Source organism: Pinus tabuliformis, chromosome 2_2 (assembly GCF_031772625.1).
Source record: "Pinus tabuliformis cultivar Carrire ecotype Pingquan chromosome 2_2, CPIR1, whole genome shotgun sequence".
NCBI lineage: Eukaryota > Viridiplantae > Streptophyta > Pinopsida > Pinales > Pinaceae > Pinus > Pinus tabuliformis.
This window is the reverse complement of record NC_142300.1, coordinates 77,427,864-77,447,691: the sequence shown is the minus strand read 5'-3', so window position 1 is coordinate 77,447,691 and position 19,828 is coordinate 77,427,864. Positions and strand designations below refer to the sequence as shown.

General features: G+C 35.7%; 1 protein-coding gene across 1 annotated transcript; it reads right to left on the bottom strand.

The window, feature by feature from the left end:
• Window positions 1–17,541: 17,541 nt before the first annotated feature.
• LOC149191525 (putative polygalacturonase At2g43860) lies at window positions 17,542–19,615 on the bottom strand. The gene is made up of 8 exons (XM_089406672.1): window positions 19,544–19,615; window positions 19,327–19,458; window positions 19,087–19,245; window positions 18,919–18,936; window positions 18,597–18,801; window positions 18,427–18,508; window positions 18,112–18,328; window positions 17,542–17,766 (listed from the first exon to the last, which is right to left on the bottom strand). Exons 1-8 carry the CDS (start codon window positions 19,613–19,615, stop codon window positions 17,542–17,544), a joined length of 1,110 nt encoding a protein of 369 aa, XP_089262798.1.
• Between the last annotated feature and the right edge of the window lie 213 nt (window positions 19,616–19,828).

Sequence of the window (19,828 nt, the reverse complement as noted above, 5' to 3'; positions counted from 1 at the left end):
CCACTTACCTACCAAGCTTTCCTCTATACTTGGTCTTTTGGCAAGCAGTTGGTTCTCTATCTCTGGAACCTCCTTTGAGCACTCTTCTCTGCTCCTTTAGGCTTCAACTCATTTGCACTTCCTTAAGAACACAATTGTCCTCTTGTATTTCAATCACAATGAAATACTTGGTTTTGACCACTTCTTCTTTCAATTAGAAAGTCTTACCAACTTCCTTCATTACCTTGGCAATTCTACCCACATCCTTTTGTGGAATTGCTTTTGTGATCTGCAACAATATCTCTGCAGTAACAAGTCTCCTTCTTGCTACATATGCCTCACTAAGCTTCTCTCCTCTGAGCTCAGTCTTTCATCATCTCTCTAGTTCTTTCCTTTGGAACTAATCGATCACTCCTTGCTCTTAGGCTATTGTTGCAATCTTCTAACCTCCTTATGTTGTTACCTATGCACCAATATAAACCAACTCTTCCATCTTCAAATCAAATCAAACAAAACATGTCATCTACCTCCAAGATCTCTGCATGATATTGTTCCACCATTTACTTGTACTTTGAGTGGATTGTCCTCCTTTTCTTGCATCTGCAAATTCTACTGCACTTTATCTCTATGTTCCTATTATTTATCAGATTAAAATCTGATCTCCCTTGCCTAGCTACGCATCTTAAAAGACAACTCTGTTCTAAGTCCTTTTCTACAGAATTCCCTTATTTTGTTCTACTATCAATTGTTCTAATAACAATTATGCTCTGATACCAAATGATGCAGGGTTACCCATACTTTACCCACAATATGCATGGATTATGCACATATCTGATCTGTCCTAGGAATTTTAACTCACTAAGGAGTTAAATCTTCAATTCTTAAGGTTAAAGGCCCATCCATTAGTTCCTATGCTTTATGGTTTATTAAACCCCAACATAGTCCAGTTATGCATTCAATATGCATCTATTGGACTTAAATCACCCCTTATCCTTCAAATGTGGCTTTATATAAAGCCTTGCTTTTAAACCCTTCCTATCGGGACTATCAGAACTTTAAAAAACCTTATAAACTTCATCCATTTATAATCGGAACTCATTTAACCCTTATAACCCTTCACTAATTCTTATTCCCACATATATAACCAAACCCACATGTTCCTTTGGTTAATTCGGGTTTAACCCACAATTCCTTTTATCGACGCTTTAGTCCCTTTTATAACCATTTACAAAGGAAATACATTCAAAACATACGTTTCCACCTTTGGTACGGCCTCTACATGTTTCCTAAGGCTACACCTTTATCGCAATCAGTAATCGCTCCTTCGCAGTCACATTAACACATACCTTCTACTTTCCTGATATGCGATCATATATTCTGGATTTCAAATAACACTAACTGCGCTTCATTTCCCTATTGGGTCTGCTCCTATCACATGCCTCAGTACTCCTCCATTGATAAAAGCATTGTTTACCTATTGCGATGCAATATTTATTGAAAATCACCACCATTGATCCTCCTTTCGATCCGACGGTTCTTAGCCTTAGCGATCAACAGACTTGCATTACAAATATCCGTTGCTGATATGCATTTAGAAGATCTGACATTTCACACCGATTTCGGGATGACAACAAGCCCGAGAATTAAATGGTTGCACGGACCCGATCAAATTATAAATTCCCAATCTAATAAAGTTCGAGTCCGCGCCTTTTGATTAACGTTCGGCCAACTTCTACCTGATGACTGTTGATGTTATATCATCAACGTCTGCGACACTGCGCTGTGCGACTTAATCCTGGTCATTGATCACCAAGTTCCAACAGCTATGATTCATCCACACTTCATTCCTTCACCCTCTTTCTTTACTTGGGTTTTACGCATTTCTTCAGTCTTCTATGGTTTTTGGGTTTTCTTCACGGTTTCGTTCCTTGGCTCTTCTACTACTTAATTCACATCTAATTGAACTTAAACATTGTGAATTATTACTCTAGATCATTCGAAAGCATCACTTGGATTCTCCGATTGGCCCTCTACCTCTTCTCTTCCTCTGTATATTCGCCACTAATCCACCTGCATATATTTATTACACAGGACTCTGGTTCACATTACATTTATCGTTCAATTACTCGAAATACACATTCGAACTCAGAATTGAGTTGTTTATATTAACAAAAAAATATCTCCATAAAAGAATCTCTTCGGCCTGAACTTCAATGTCAATGGCCTCTGTTACACTCAGCCCGTAGGCTTAAATCCCACACTCTAGCTTAACCAGCTAATTATCTAACTTTCTAACCTATCCAGCCTCTGTCTTTGCATTTTAGGCTTACATTTATACATAAGGACTCTAAAACCAATTCTTGGTTTAGATCCATGAATTCCTTAACAAAATTCCTAAATCTCTTTCTTGTTCCTAAAACTCCTCTCTAATCCCTAAATCCATGAACTAACTCCTAATCTAAGATTTACAATCAATTCTCAAATCCCTCAATCTCTCAATTATCCTAAATCTCTCATGTTCTCCTATATTTGATAACATTTACAAATAAGCCTCACAATATTACATTAATTCCCTATTTTAGATTCTCTCATTAAAATCACTCAAAACATTAATAATTACATTTAATTCACTCTTAGGAACCCAACTTCCTTGAAAACACATTACCCCTATGTCTACTAAAATACAATGAGTTTTCTTGGCCTGAATACTCCTGCATCACATATATATTATTATTTTTCACATTTTGGATCATATTACTACTTCCCACCATGTTCTATGAGACTTTGTTTTCTAGAGTTACTTCATTTATCCCCTCCTTAAAGCTTTAGCATAGTGTCTTATTCACATCAATCCCATCACATAATTACGTCGTAAGGCATTTCCCTTTGGAAAAGACTCCCCTGATTGCCACTCTCCACTGTTTTTCACCGTTAATATTTGTGTTAGACGATTGAAGTATTATTCATTGTCCATGTGAGTTTTGGTTGGTTACCATTTTTCATTGGTTATACAGTATAATGGCTTTTGTTGTGGCTTACCTTCTTGTTTATTTTTAAATTTGAGTTTCTTGAAAATGGGAGGAATCCTCGACAAATTGCACGCCAATAAAGTGACAACAAATTAATGTGAAAAGATGGGGACCAGAGTCGATCACGAGTCTATGACTACAATACGGAAGATTCGCAGCGATTCATCTGAGCCGTTCGGAGATCTATTTAAGCCACCCAATGTTCTCCTTCAATTCCCACCTTCATTTAATTAACATCGTTAGCTTGTTTATGCCCCTCTGTATTACATTTTATTCTGTGAGTCCCTATTTTTTTCTTTCAACATACATTGCCTCCTTTCCTATTGCATTTTCTCCTCTCCCCATATTCAAAATATCTAGTATTCTTTAGAGCCAATCTTCTTTGATTCTTCTGAAATTGTCGGAGTTTTATAATTGGAACATAATTATCTTGTTTTGATGCCTTTGATGTGCATATACTTCAGTGTATCGGGATGATAATTTTTTGGTATATGTATCGCAGAGTCATCCATAATGGTGTTGGCTGAGAATAGACTTGTGACAGAGCAGGGCCCTCGATTTGACTGCCTTCTGTTTGGTGAGCATCACACTTCTTTCTTTGGCTTTTAAGTTTTTCCATTTTCAATGGTATTATGCATAAGCTGTATGTATTCATTTCTGATTCCAATCCGCTGTTCTAGATCTGGATGACAAATTATATCCCTTACGCTCCGAACTAGCTACAACATGCACCAACAACATCAGAGGTAATCTTGTAGCTAATCTGCCCCTAAAAAATTGTGTAATTTCAGTGTTCTTTTGAAGGAAATGTTAATCTTTAGATTTTAATCTAAACCATAGTCTGAAATGCAACCCGGAAAGCTTGGAGTTGCATATTTAGATTGCCACCGAATAATTTCTTGGAATTTACGTGAGCTTGTTATATGCATCTCCAACTTTGCAATTTGAAGGTGATTAGACCCAGATGGACTATGGGCTTAGTGTCCACATTCAACACGCCCAATATATTGTCTGTAACTAATGCATTGTTGCACACATAGAGTTGGATCACCCCACCCTTACTGGGGTTGTAGATGCAATTAAGCCTTCTCTTAAGCCATTGAGGTAACTTTTGAGGTTTGAATTGTGTGTGTGGTGTGACAGATTATGTGAATCAAAAACCGGGAGTTGAAAAGAGTAGAGTCCTTGACTTGAGCAAGAGAGCTGTATAAAACTTATGGGACAACCATGGCCGGACTCAGGGTAAGCATTCAATCCCTATTGTTTCATGTAATTCAACATGGTATTTCAACTTTTAAGGTTAAAATGACTGATTTTTAGCATTGGGAGTCTTCTGTAGCTGATTACTGAGGAATTCAGCAACCCCCTTATGTGTCATTGGTTAGCAAGTAGCTTAAGAGTGGGGTCCCTTATGTGTCATCGGTTAGCAAGTAGCTTAAGAGTGGGGTTATGAGCTACTTTCAATCAGAACTTGCTTCCTAGAATGACTGCAGAACATCTGAGACATACTATCCATAATTACTCCATGGTTTTCTATGATTTTACTGGCCACTACTTTGCCATGATACCTTTTACAAATTCATGAGACTGAAACCCTGTTTCTCATCTGTGGTCTTTAAGTCTCAAGGAACTCTCTTCTTTCTCTGCTAATGATATTATATGAATGCAAATATAAGGTGTTCTAGATGTCTTTATTTAATAACTACTACCGGTATCAATTTCTAAAATATGGAATTATGATCAATGTTATGGCTAGGAATTGCAATTGGATTGAGAACCTTTTTCTCAACTTTCATGTTCATGAATTCCTTGCATATTTTGACAATATTCTTTGTTCTACACAAGCAGTGGGCTATGAATTTGACTATGATGATTACCACAGGTATCTAAGAAATCTTGTATCATCTTCTGGTTGGTAAATTTACAGTTATATAACGTTTCAACGTTCGACAAAATCAGAGAAAATGCCAGTGATTTGACTTTCATTGCTTAGACTGTTTGGAATACCATTGATCGCTTTTGGCCTTACACGCTATCCTGTTTCACTCACTGGAAACAAACATTTCTTATACAATTTTGTTCACGGAAGATTGCCATATGAAGATCTTAAACGAGATCCTATGCTAAAGAACTTGTTATTAAGCATGCCTCAGAGGAAAATTGTAAGATCATATGGATCCCTTCAAATTATTTTTACGATGATATTAAATGAAGTCCTAGGTTCTATTTGGAAACTTATTAGCATGCTCGTTAACCGCTTGTAACTCTGTTCTACAAAAACAGATATTTACAAAAAGTGACAAAGTTCATGCTGCAAAGGTCCTTAACAAGCTGGGATTGGAAGATTGCTTTGAAGGCATAATATGCTTTGAGACACTTAATCCTCTTTCAAATATTACTAAAAGAAATAATGAATGGAATATGCCCGCTAATAACTCTATGACCCTGAAGAAATCCATAATTTGCAAGCCCTCAAAAGATGCCATGGAGCAGGATCTTCGCCTTGCAAAAGCTGATCCACAAAAAACGGTATGGTAAAAAATATTTTGATGGCCATTTTCCTTCAGCTATCCATTTTTTCATGAAAAGATTGACTCATCCAAGTACCGTAAAAAGTTTATACCAAATCCCCCTTAGTAAACAAAGAAGGATAGCTAACACCTCTATTTGGCCCCAGTGTGAGGGTACAGGGGTATCCTATAGCAATACGTTTTCTAAAAATGATCATTCTGGCTAAAATCCCCCAGGGTGAATGACCTAGTTGTCTTTTGAGAAGTTATGTTGCAGTGGTATTTTCACAAGAAAAAGATGCATGTTGCTCTGATCATGTCCCACATACTGCACAATTATCAACTTGTCTCTGAAAACAGTCCTTTTTCAACGAGGAGGATCTACAAAGAGAATATTGTATTGAGTCCCAAAACATAAATCTGAAGGTGTGTGACAGAGATGTTTAAATAAGAAAGAGATGTTTGTTAGTCTAATAACATCCCACATACTGATCAATTATACATCTGTTCCCGAATAGCCCCTTTTCAGTAGAGAGGAGCTACAAAGGGACTGTTGTACACAATTGTAATTTAGACTCAAACCAATCTGGCAACCTGTAATTCGACATCATCAATTTTTATTTACCTTATGCATATCATTTCAACAACATCTATTGTAAGAGTTTCTATTTAATCTATTATGTTTCCATGCAGATTTTCTTAGATGATAGTCCTAGGAATATAGCGCAGTAAAGCGTGCAGGCCTCCATACCGTATTGGTAAAGACCATATAATTGTAAATGGGATATAATGCTTTTGTAAAAATACATAATTGGTTGAATATTCATCTAATTACGCCATAAGGTGTTTCCCTTTGGAAAAGACTCCCCTGATTGCCACTCTCCACCATTTTTCATCGTTATTCTTTGTGTTAGATGATTGAAGTATTATTCACCGTCGACGTGAGTTTTGGTTGGTTACCATTTTTCACCATTGATCTATGTGTTACATGATTCAAATAATATCCACCGTCCATGGGAGTTTTGATTGGTTAGAGTAAAATTGTTTTACAGTGTAACGGTTTTTGTTGGGGCTTATAGTTGGTTAGGTAAAATCTTTATACAGTATAATGGCTTTTGTTGTGGCTTACCTTCTTGGCACTGTGTCAGAGCATGGACTCATTTACATTTACGTTGCCGGCAGAGATGATGAAGATCAAAATCCCTTGCACGACCCGCAGTGGTTTATAATTTGTTTGTAGACCATTACAATTCTCGACATGAACTGAGGACAGGATGAATGCTTTGGTGCTTTCATCAGCGACAATTTTTTCGTTATTAGCCGTGATCTAATCAGGTGGAGTGCCGAAGTTTATGATCCAGAAACAAGAGCATGGAAAACACTGGAGACTATGGGAGATAAAGAAAAGGGAAAGGCCCACTGGCATGTCCGGTTGTTTCTTCTTGCAGCCAGAAGTGATGGAATGTGATTCCAATGAAAACGTGTGGAGGGCACTGGGTTCTCTTGCTAAAACCGTTGAAAGGATTTAGTGTTCTGGGAAGATTTTTGTTTACGGTAATGCCGAGAGTAATGTTAAAGTTTGCTATATCTATGAGCCACCTATAAGAACAGCAGTAGGAAAGCAAACATAAATGATTGGGATGTACAGAGTATTGAGATTTGAAATTAAGTAACAATGATTACCATATTGTCGTTTGAATAATGTAGTAAGAAATTTCACTTTCTTGTTATCCTTGAAGGAACATTGGTAATAGATTTTGTCAGTTGAATAGCGTAGTAAGAAATTTGATATTAATGTTATACTTGAATGAACATTGGTAATAGATTATGTTATACTTGAATGAACATTGGTAATAGATTTTAGAAAGATCCTGCATTAAAAATGATATTTTTTTTTTGGATGAGTTTAGAGGTGCACAACTGAGCAATGTGAATAGAACTGGGATATTATTACGTGGAAAGGTGGTACGATGAACTTGTAGTGGGATGAACGGTCCAAAAGTTGGTATTCATACTTGTCCAACCAGCACATCACTCAACGAAATCATCCACAAATAGAAATAATCGCCAAATCCCATGCAAACTTTTGGTTATTTCAAAAATATGAAGGTCGATGTAGCCTCGAGGAGTCATCAAAGGAAAAAGTTACTCTCAGCCTTCCTGTAGTGAGCACCTACAGGAAACAGTCAGCACCTATAGGAACAAGAGAACCTACAAGAAACTACAGGAAAGCTATAGGATATAGGGAGAATTATCACACAGTGTTGTAGGTGGTCACCAAGGGCCATCAATTCAATAATTCTAATCACCAAAGCATAGCAAAGGAAAGTAGGTGCCATACCTTCTTTTTTTTTCATTTGTAGGAGAAAAAAATGAAGGAATCCTCATTTCTTTTAAGTATTTGCAATACGCATAGAGATAGATAGATTTATGTGAAATTTAATGAAGGGTAAACTCTGAACCTTCATCACCTACAAAAGTTCTTAATCTGTAGCCACCCATACCACATTTAGACAAAAAATTTCCAAGAAAATATGATAGGCTGTTTCAACAAAATAGGTCCCACAACTACAACCAAAATATACCAGCGTTCTCTTGTCACAGAAATCTTTACAAGGCATCAATGGATGGGGTTCTTTGAGCTACTGAGTGGATATGATGATGATGTGGCTAGGGAATTTTCAATGTCACTCATACCTCTATCTAGAGCTAGTGCCACTGTTGTAGTGATAGGTTTTTCAGTAACAATTACCCCTGAGAGTATTAGAAGGATAACTACACACCCCGTAGGATTGCAATGGAGAAAAGAGGAAAAAAATAGCAACACTCTTGCCAAGAATGGATTTTTGTTGGAAGGAAAAGAACCAACTGATGACAAAAATGGGGTTAGAAAGGAAAGCATTCCATATCCTTGGAATAAAGTAAGTGATCACATCATCAAGTATATTTCCTGTGAAGGTAGATACAGTGCAATGTATGGGTACCACTTTAGTCTCCTCCATGAGCTAAGATTTGGAGGGGAGACACCTCCTCATAATAGAATTAGTGTACCTTACTTTTTTCTGAAAACAATAATAAACATGAGCACCAAGGTACAAGAAGGGAAACATCAGCAGCTAGCACATCATGGGTTGATCAAACTCATCCTAGAAGATCCTCTAAAAAATTTGAGAATCCGTATTACATGGTCAACATTTTCATACATGAAGGAAGAAGATGAAATTCAAGCCATTAAGTATGATAGAAGCCCTACTTCTAGTGAGGGAGAAGAAGAAAAAGAGCATGAAGAAGAGGAGCTATAAATAGATGAGACAAAGGATGAATTACAAAAGGATGAACAAAATTCTGAAAAACGGTATAGGGAAGAAGAGGAATCACCAAGGGTGTCTTCGGAGCCTACAGAGAAGGAGGCACCAGCTGCTTTAACTGCCCTAAGTACACCTATCAAATCAAAGGGAAAGAGACAGAGGCAAACTCCCCTTTACTTCAGAACAAGGAAGAGCACCCAGATAAAACAACGGAGACCACAAACCCCTACCAAGATTTTGATTATCATAAAGGACTCATTAAAAGAACAAGACGAAGTAGTCCCTCTAGAGAAGAAGGAAGAAGATGAAACATCAAAAAAATCTTCTCCTAGGTCACCAATCACCTATGTTAGGAGACTTGTCACCAGGTCAGCCTCAACAAAACAAGTTAAACAACCTTTGACCCCTTCACAAAAAGGGAAAGGTCTCCTACAAGATACTGAACTACAGGAAGCAAAAATAGTCTTACAAGAAACCCTGTCAAAACTATAGGAAACACAGAAAAAAGATCATAAAAGGTTGCAAGGGAAAAGGGAAGGAAAAGAGAAACAATTACTCAAAAAACAATAGAAGGAGAGTCCCAAGAGTTGAAGAAGCCTATCCCACATCCAAACCTCAGCTCCTATTACAGATTCATTGAAGGTGGTAGGGTGATCCCACAAAAATTTTCCATTTCTCTATCCTTTGAACCTAAAAAAGAGAGAGCAAGGACACATCGGTGCATGCAAATTGCTAAATCAAAAGGGGTGGAGGATGTAGGCCACATGAAAGAGAAGTTGCAAGAAATGGTTAGAGAATTAAGTAGCATAAGAGACAGAGAATAAATGGTGAAATCTCAATTAAAGGCTGAGAACGCATGGATAAGAAAGAAGCTATAGGAAAAGGAAGGCCAATTGGAAACTATGGCAAGTATATCCTTGGAGGCGATTCAATGCAGCATGCCAGAAAAGCCATATTCCTTATACCTCAAACAACAATGGCTGCATTTTTAGATAAAACCCTAGCATAGAGAGGAATTATGCCTTTCCAAGACTACAGGTAGTTCATTGGCCTTTGTGACCAAAGAACCTTGGAGGATAGACCAAATATATTTGAATTCTACCTACACAATTTGGCTCTAGAAGATTTAAATGTGTGGGACCCCAATCCAATGTTAGGGGACTTACAACTAATGGCCTTGGCATCTTGGATGAATCATGAGAAAGCCAAAGCTACAAAAATAAAAATGGTTTTGGCAAGAGAAGAAGCAGAACCTCTTTTCATCAGAGTAGAATATGCTAACTCAATGGTTGTCATCAGCACCCACAACCTCATTGCTAATGATCCCAAGCTTGCACCAAGATACCTTGTTGTACAAGAACAAGCAGTCACTCATTTTGAACACATGCTGAGATTTCTAGGGGATGAGAGCCAACAAGCCTGCCAAAGGAGATGGAACACCTTACCCTACAGCCTAAAGATCAGAGAATATCATTCTCCTGAAAGAATGAGAGATGCACTAGAAATAACCCCAATGTATAAGCAAGAATTATAGAGACTCAAAATCAACTGGATTGGATTGAAAATCAATCCACCATTTCTTTTAGGTATGTTAGAGGGGAGAAAGGAAGAAGAAGGAAGAAATCATTGGGAGGAGATAGAGAAGAATATAGGGTTTTATCCACAAGAGGAGGAGACTACAACAGAAGCCTGGAATGTCAGGGAGGCCACCAAAGCAATGAAAGACATGGACATAGATTGAGTTCCTCAGAGGATGAGAAACATTCAGGGAAAATTTTAAGAACCACCCAAAATTTATATGTATAATAAATGGGCGAATCCCAATGATACATAGGAAAAATGCAAGGTGATTTTATGAATAATATAATATGTATATAAAATTTTTTTGGCGAATCTGTCACCGGATTATATTATCTTGTAAAGTCATGGCGAATCTATCACTGAATTATAAAATCCTGTAAGATCTTGGCCAATATTTCATTGAATAATAAAAAGTGAAGTCTTGGCAAATGTTTTGTTAAAGTATGAAACCATATATGATAATAGGAAAACATATTCATTAAATTGTAATATACTAACATACATGTTTGCAAAAAAGAAACATAATTTTCTCTTCCTACCAACAATGTTGCAAGTTTTAGTGGCCCTGTTTGTCAAGGTTCTCACTGTACACTATTTCATATCCTTCTATTAGTTTTGATAACAGTCCACAACAAAGTTCTTGTTGGTGTTGATATTGACCACCAGTTTTGTCAAGGTATGAGGGATTAATCTTTTCTCTACCACTTTTTTCAAGCTACCACTTTTGTCAAGCTATCAAATTTCTTTCTTATTCCATAGGCTCCAACTGCGAGATAAAAAAGAACAAATTTTGTTTACCCCAACACGCCAACAAGTAGCAATCCCCAACTATATAATATAACAAAGTAGTAGGTATCCCAAAGGCCTGAAGGGGATCTAATGAAAGAAGTGACCGTTGTCAGAAGCCTTCCAATCAATATATTAATATATACATATAGATTTATTGTTATTTTAACTGCAAATATTCAATTAAATAATATAATTTAATTACGTCTCTCCCAATCTAAATTGCTTATTAGCATAATTCACTACCTTCATAACTCTTGCATTTTTTAACAATGTTGTAACATGTGGATTAATTTCCTTTTTGGTGCACAATTTCTACCTTTTAGGGCAATATGGTGCACTGGCCCAACCCCTACAGATCATTACGACAAATTAAGAAAAACAGAGAAGATGAAAAGTTGTACAAACCAACGTATTTTTCAAGCATTGGCCCAACCCCTAGAGATCATTACGAAAAATTAAGAATAACAAAAAAGATAAAGAATAACAGAGAAGATGAAAGGTTGTACAAACCAGCATATTTTTCAAACATCTAATCCAACATGAGTACCTTAACTTTTTCATGAAGATATCATATTGAGAACGTTTGAAAAATGGTGGGAAATCTGGGTACTGACTATCTCTCTTCTGTGAGGGTGATGCAGAAAGAGTGATAAGATTTCACTGTTTTGAATTTTTTTTGGTTAAATTAGAAAAACCAATATTAATGGAAATATTGGTATTTTTTACTAAATTTTGTGAAGTGACTAAATGTAGCTTTAACCATTCACCTTAAGATGTTTTTTATAATATAATTTCCTAAGTCTATTTAATATCTTCATTATCATGAAAACCAACCTATATACATCCTAACTCCACTTCTACCACTCTTGCAGGGACGAAATCTATTTATCCCTCTCAGCACTTGGTAGACCTAGAATTAAGATAGAATTTCTCCTTTAAATAGTCTATGCGCACATGAATACCATGATATTACCATGAGTCAATACCATGGGTTATCATAAACCTGGAGCTTAAAAACTACTATTAGTAATTTATAAAAATTAATAAAATTAATAATTGATTTTTTATTTATATATTTTTTATTTTAACCAAATTAAAATGTTTAAGTGACATTAAATTACAAGATCCATTTTTACCCTTGCCCGAGGATCAAATATTTTTTCACTCTATCCTAGTTTGCATATTAGGATATTTGATCCCTCCCAGGGCTTAGTAGATCCAGAGTAAATATGGATCTATGTTGGTTTAATTCCCCCCTTTAAATAGCCTACATGCCATGTGAATACCATGGGTCAATACCATGTGCCATCTTTTTTTTTATTAATACTAATATTAGGGTTAATAACGGGTTAATAATGTTTTTCTGCAGGCGTTAATAATAATTTGGCCCATAGGATTCACTTAAATAAAAACTCTTTTTTGAGCCTTCTTAAATAGAAAGAGGGTTATGGACTAAATATAAAAAGAGGTTTTATTTATTTACCATACTCCACTTTATTTATATTTTTATTTATTAACACGTAAATATAAGGTGATTTATGAAGTAAATATAAAAAAATGTTTTCCATTATTCTTCATATGTTTCTGGCTAAACATATGCAAACTTGGAATATGGCTAGAACATTATTCAATCTTTAAATAAACATGAAAATAAGGGACTTGAATTTTTAAATAAAATGAATTATTCTTTTGCGACCATTTGTTCCAAAAAATAAGGTCATTTTCTTGAAATTAACCTCAATACCATGAAATACGAGAAAATGAAAGAAAAAAACCTTTTTACACTGAATGTGGAGGATGAAATAACTATCATAAATACCTATTCTTGAAAATTAGGGCAACGGAAGGTTGTAACTCCTAATTTCAAGGGCTAAATTTACTTTTTTTACTCTCTCCCTTAAAATAAGGTGGGATAACCTCCATACCTAATTTTTTAATAAAATAAATTTGAGGCCATTTATAACAATGTACTGTGATACAAAATATTCGCCCAATAAAATTATAAAACTCCTTAATTTCGCCCAAGGGCGAAAATTCACCCCTAAAATTTTCCATGGAAACATTTTCAGTAGGGTGTGATGATGAGGCTCATCAATGGGTAAATTATATCGACCTTAACGCTCCTCCATCTTACTAAAATCGACTTTTCTCATAATTATTTATGTGTTTCAATTATATTTTTCTTAATGAGAAGAGTAAATATGAGATGTCATGTCTAGTGTTCTAATGTGCATTGATTCCAGGTTTTTAGCACATTTTGTCTAATTAAAGTGCAGGAACTCGAATGAGACAAGAAACATGGATCCTATGAGATACGATCCCCCTCCTTAACTCCTCACTCACTCGAAGATTCCTCAATCAAATCTCATCATCTTGGAGTTGCAAGCAGCTAAGTCATGAGGATCATTGGCAGCCAAGCCAGACAGTTGAAGACCAATTGATCTTAATATTGGGAGCCAAGCCTCCCTAAATTTAGGGAAAATGTTGGTAACTTCAATTGTATAAATAAAGAGGCCTGAAGCCTCATTAGGATTTAGATTTTTGTTCAAGATATCTAAGCATCATTTTCGAGTTGAAGCATTGTAACTGAGCATTCTTGTGTATTTTTAATATTTTAATGAAAATGAGAAGCATTCCCATGATCCAACACTAAGTTGAATCAGAGGGCTGAAGCTCTTGGGTTAGGGCCAAAGCTTAGCAACATATGTTCCTCTTTTTGTAGATGTATGTTTAGAATATACTCATAGTTAGTAGTTGAATTGATTTTGGTGTTGTTAATTTGCAAGTATTGGTAAGGTTAATTAGTTTACTTCCATACAGTAGCATTGTAGTGACAAGAAGATATTCTAGAAAGGTTGTCACCAAGTGGTTTCCACCTCATTTCTCCCTTTCAAGATCTTGATTTGAGTAACACTTACCATACAGCCCAAAAAACAGAATTCTTGCTTTTTTGCATAATCTAGAGTTTTTTGATAATTATGTCATTATCTTTCAGTTTAGTGGGACAAGTTGCAATTGGCATTTCTGATCTCTTAGGTTTGTACTAATTTCACTGTGCTTTTTGCATTGATTTCAAACACTTCCATTCATGAACTTAGCAAATAAATGGTAACAACTCTATTTTCTTCTATTGAATAAACCCCTCTTGTTTATAGATGAATTTATGTATAAATGAAAACAATGATGTGTGTTGATGCAGGATCTTCTACATTGTAGGGAGACCTCATCCAAGCCATATCCACCCATGTTACCAAAAGTCACTAAGGTCCCAATTCGAATCCTTGTTTTATAAGGAAAAAATTCCATTTCCATTGAGCAAATCCAACCATCTTAAAGCCTTTGCTTGAGTTTTGAGTAGTATCTGCCACTTCCATACATTATTCCCTCCTTATTCACCTTTCCTAAGCTCCATTCCACCTTTTAGACGACTTCCTAAGCTTTCGGCATGTTCCTGTAGTAAAATATGGGATCCTGTAGGAGAACTAGTACATCCTGTAGGAAATCCTGTAGCAGCCTGTTTTGAGCCCGAATTGAGAAAAATCATCACTGAAGCTAGGATTAGGCCCCTACTTGACCTCCACGCCATCAAAACCATTGTGCGTCTATTCGTCCAAACCTGTCTTCCCTACCAAAGAACAAGGAAATATTCCGATGTTGGTGTCTTAGGAATGTATTTATGAATGAATTCTTCAATCCATTATCCTTCAATACGGCTTCCATCCTATCCTTCTAGGCTATATAATTCAATTTTCCTTCCAAGGCATACTCGAGCCACAAACTATAGAACGTCATCTGCTGATCCTGAAGTATGTATTGCAAATTTGAATTTCACCTATAACCCTAAATTCAAAACTTTGAAATACCCTCTAGTATAATGTCTTGAACTTTTATACCATGTAGATTTTCATGTAGATTCATAGCTCATGTGATGTACTAAAACACAAGAGAAGAATCTACGCTACTCTTTAAACAACAGAACACAATAGATCGATGAAAACAATAATCAACAAGAGGAAGATAATCAATGACACATAACACAATAATTTCTTTGGGGAACGCCACTCCTCAAAGCCCCGAATGTTTATTGCATTAATCATCAATCTGAGTGATAATACAAAGCTTGTTCTCACTAGAACAATTGCTGCATAAGTATGATCAACTCTCTGCCTCACAAGCCTGTTCTAGCCAACACTTAGCCAATTTTGTTGCCTCCCAAGCCCTTATTTCCTTGTGCAATTCCTATGAGGATTAGCCCATATTTAATTGGGAAATCATTCCTCCATAATTGCGGAATCCAAATCTAGGTCCCAAGAAAGATCCCACCTAGTTTCTACCAAATTTCAATTCTAAGGCAATAGTGCATTAGTCCAAGATCATTCATGTTGAATTCAACTGTTATATCCTTCTTGCATTGATGAAAACAATGCTCCATACCAGTTATTAATCATTCATCCACATATAGAAAAATGATTACTGCTTCATTCTTAAATACTTGTATGTAGAGGTTTGGATCTATAACTCCTCTGATGAAACCAAGGTTTTTTAGATAAGCATCCATACGAGCATACCATGCTCTAGGGCCTTGTTTTAAGCCATATAGAGACTTATTCAATCTACAAATATTGGTTTCCTTCCCACGTACTTCAAACCCTTGAGGTTGTTCGATGTAGACTTATTCATCAATCGTACCATTAAGAAAAGAATCCTTCGAGTTTGTTTAATGTATATTACATCCCATAGAAGCTGCAATAGAGGTGATAGTTCTAATTTTCATGTACCTAGCTAAAGGATAATTTTTTTCATCATAATCAATTCCCTCTTGTTGAGAGAATCCTCAAGCCACAAATCTAGCTTTATATTTGTTGATGCTTCCATCAATTGCATGCTTAATTTTATAAATCCATTTCCATGTCATAATATATTTATCCTTTGGTCTAGGAATGATTTCCCAAACATCATTGTTCATTATTAATTGATATTCTACCATCATTACATTCTTCCATACTTGATGTTTAGTAGCTTGTGAGAGATCGGGTAAGGAGGGAAATCTCATGTACATCATGGTAATTTCTTCATGATATATGGAACAGTATGCTCCTTCACCCACCTCATACCATACATTGCTTTACTCTGCTCACTTTGACTACTAGAGTGAGAGTATGGTTGGATTCTTTAGTTGCGTGCGAAGGATCATGCCTACATGTGGTCATACAAATTTTGAAGATGTATAAGAGAGCTGTGAGATTAGATGGCTATGATATAGTGGTTGAGGGAGAATTGCAATGTGGAATAAGCAATTTGTTGTAAATTTCATATTTGTAAAGATTCAATTATCAATTTCAAAGTTCAAACTTCACATTTTAAATTTCATTAATTTAATTTATTTGGTTGATTGGAAATATTTTATAAATTAAAACTTTATAATTGTTAAATGAAATTGGGGTCTCCATTCATGAGGCATACATAAATTACCTGTTCTTAATAAATAATTTATGTTGCAAAGGAAACAAGTCCAAACTAGGCAACATCTAGACATATCACATTTTTTTTCATCTATTCTATTATTCCTTCCTTTATTATCCATTCTTATTCTTAGTAAGTAATTTTTTGTGTTTGTTGGTGAAGAAACATAATGAGTCTCGGGGACACGAAGCTTTTATGGGCAGAAGTCGTGTTAGGGAAATAAAGCTCCACAATGGCATACAATATTCACATGTCCAGCACACGGCTCAAGCCTTCTCCGTTCTCCGTTCTGGTGGTAGAGTTTTTGATTTTTTAAGATTTCAATGATAGCATGCACACACACGGTAACGAACAACAACAACTAAAAAAAGCAAGTAGTATGATCTCATGGTTGTCGGTCGGACAGCTTCAATGATAGCACTACTACTACTAGTATTTATTTATACAACAAATTGGGATAGAAAAGTGATTGACAATACTTTTTCTCATACTTGCAATATCATATTCTCAATTTTAATTTATTCAAATTAACAATTTAATCATTTTACAAAAATTAAATTAAATTTAATCATTTTAACAATTAAATACAAAAATTAATTTAAATTTAATCATTCTAACAATTTGATACAAATTTATATTGAAGATACTTCGTGCAAAAGCTAACATAGATAGTTAGTGGAACTTCGAACTTGTTCAAGTTGGTATATGAAAAGCATTCACCATCCAAGGAAGGTTAAGTTTAAAGAATTTGACATTTTTATACCAAAAAGACCAGCTTTCTTATTTTCTTAACTCAAAAAATTCATATTCAATTCAAATTACAAAATAGCTAATACAAAAACCAACATTATAAAGTTGGCATTTACACTAATCATTCACCTTTCAACAAACAGGAGAGGGCTTCACAGAATTAGCTCCAAGTCCCTTCACATTTTTACACACAGATTGAGCTCCATTATTTCCATAATTCAAATTCACATTTTCCATTTTGATACCTTCACATGGAAAGTTTTTACTGCATACTAAATTAATGACCTCCTTTGTTGCTGAAGTCCCCGTTATATTTTTGTACATCACATCACTAATCTGCACATTCATATTGGATTCCTGCACATGTGCAATTACCATTAATAACAAAATAATATTTGACCACAAACTAAGATACAAACCTCCAAAGCTGATCTCAAAAACTAACAAGTTACAAATCTTGATAGTACGCTACAAAACTTAAGTGGTCATATGATGCTTCAATCCTCAAGTGCCACATACAAAGTAGGCAGAGAAAAAAACTTACTAAAAAAATATGGTAATAAACTAAAGGGAAATAGTGGTCATATGATGCTTCAACCCTCAAGTGCCACATACAAAGTAAGCAAAGAAAAAAACTTACTAAAAATATATGGTAAAAAACTAAAGGGAAATTGTTCAGATTAGATGTAAAATCATGATCACCTGGGCAGTACAATGTGGGCAATAGTATTGGTCAATGATGATTGGATTTGCTACATTGTTCATTCGTATGTTCTCAAATGTTATTCCCTTAGCAATGCCCTTCCCTCCTTGCAATGTTTTAATTCTAACTCCATTGTCAGTGCCCGTGAAAGAAGCTCCATTTACAGTGACGTTGTTGACTCCATGAAGAGAAGGATATCCGCCAAGGCTTCCCACACTGTGTAATAACAACATAAACCCATTATTAGTGCAATGCAATGCATTGAATACTCATATCCTTTGGCACCCAATTGAAATATTATCAAACTATTTCACCTAATTCCATGACCCGGTCCACAAGTAACTTGTTCAATGTAGAGATTCCAACTCCCTTCCAAAATACCAATACAATCATCTCCTGCACAACCAAAGTTAAAGCTTTTATCTTTCAAATAATAGTTACCCTTCCTCCAACAATTTTGAATTGTTGATGGGAAATATGGTACCTGTTCCAATGCTGAGATTTCGAAGATGGACATTAGAAGAATCTATGTGGATCCCATCCGTGTTGGGGCTATCTGCAGGGGCTCGAATAGTTAATCCCTCCACTAGAACTTTGTCACTTGAATCTATCGTAATATGGAACCGCTTGCTATCAATGGAAGTCAAATCTCTCACCACCGTATTACTAGTGCTCACCAATCGTAAAGACTGCCCATTATCATTCCACAATGTCAAAATCGTACTCATGATAAACTCCTTACACTATATGTTCCTAATTGTTCAACACTTGAATTACTGTGTGAAAAAAAGGGGTAAAGAACTTACCGCAGGCCCAGATTTGCACTGCACCAAAGACAATGTATTCAATCAGTATTAAGTATGAGGACGTGTATCCAAATCACTATGAAATCAGTGTTAAGTATGAGGATGTGTATCCAAATCATTATGAAACAATGCAGGACTCAATTGTACAAATGGTAATTTTACACTTACCTTTTTACACATGTTCCACCAGGAGGCTCCTTGTCCATCCAAGGATCCTCCACCATTCACAGTTAGACCATCTACCTTCGTGAACTGCAACCAGTATTGATTTGGAATTTGTGGGTTCCATAAATTATTGTTGGGTGGTGGAATTAAATTCCCAGTTATCTGCCAAAACACATCTCAATGCTCAAAATAAGGAAATCCAGAAAGCTTGATGTGAGGAATGATTGAATATTAACAGTTTACCTGCACCATAATATTAGCATTCTTGCATGGCCCCGTAAACGAAACTGGACCAACCACAAATTTTCCTTTCGGTATGTAGACAATAGATGGTCGAGTAGAAGAACAAGCTGCATTCCACGTTGCCAAAAATTCCTACAGATAACAAACAAACAACAAATTTAATTGTTAAACCTTATGTCTGTATCCCTTTTCTTTCATTGATTTAAGTTTCTCTCACCTTCATATTGTCAGTGATGCCATCTGCTTTTGCACCATATTGCTGAACATTATACGTGACAACCGAATCCATTCTGTTTTCTAAATGGATACGTACTGAATTCACCCTTGGAAACATGAAAGAGCCATTGAAAACCACAATAACTAATAAGAAGAAAAAAAGCTCCATTCTTTCAAAAATGCAATCAGAAGTCACAACTCCCCTTCTCCTTGAAGAATATGCACTCGTCTCCTTAAAATGCACGACAGCTATTTTTCAAAAAAACACTGAATTAGATGTTATGCT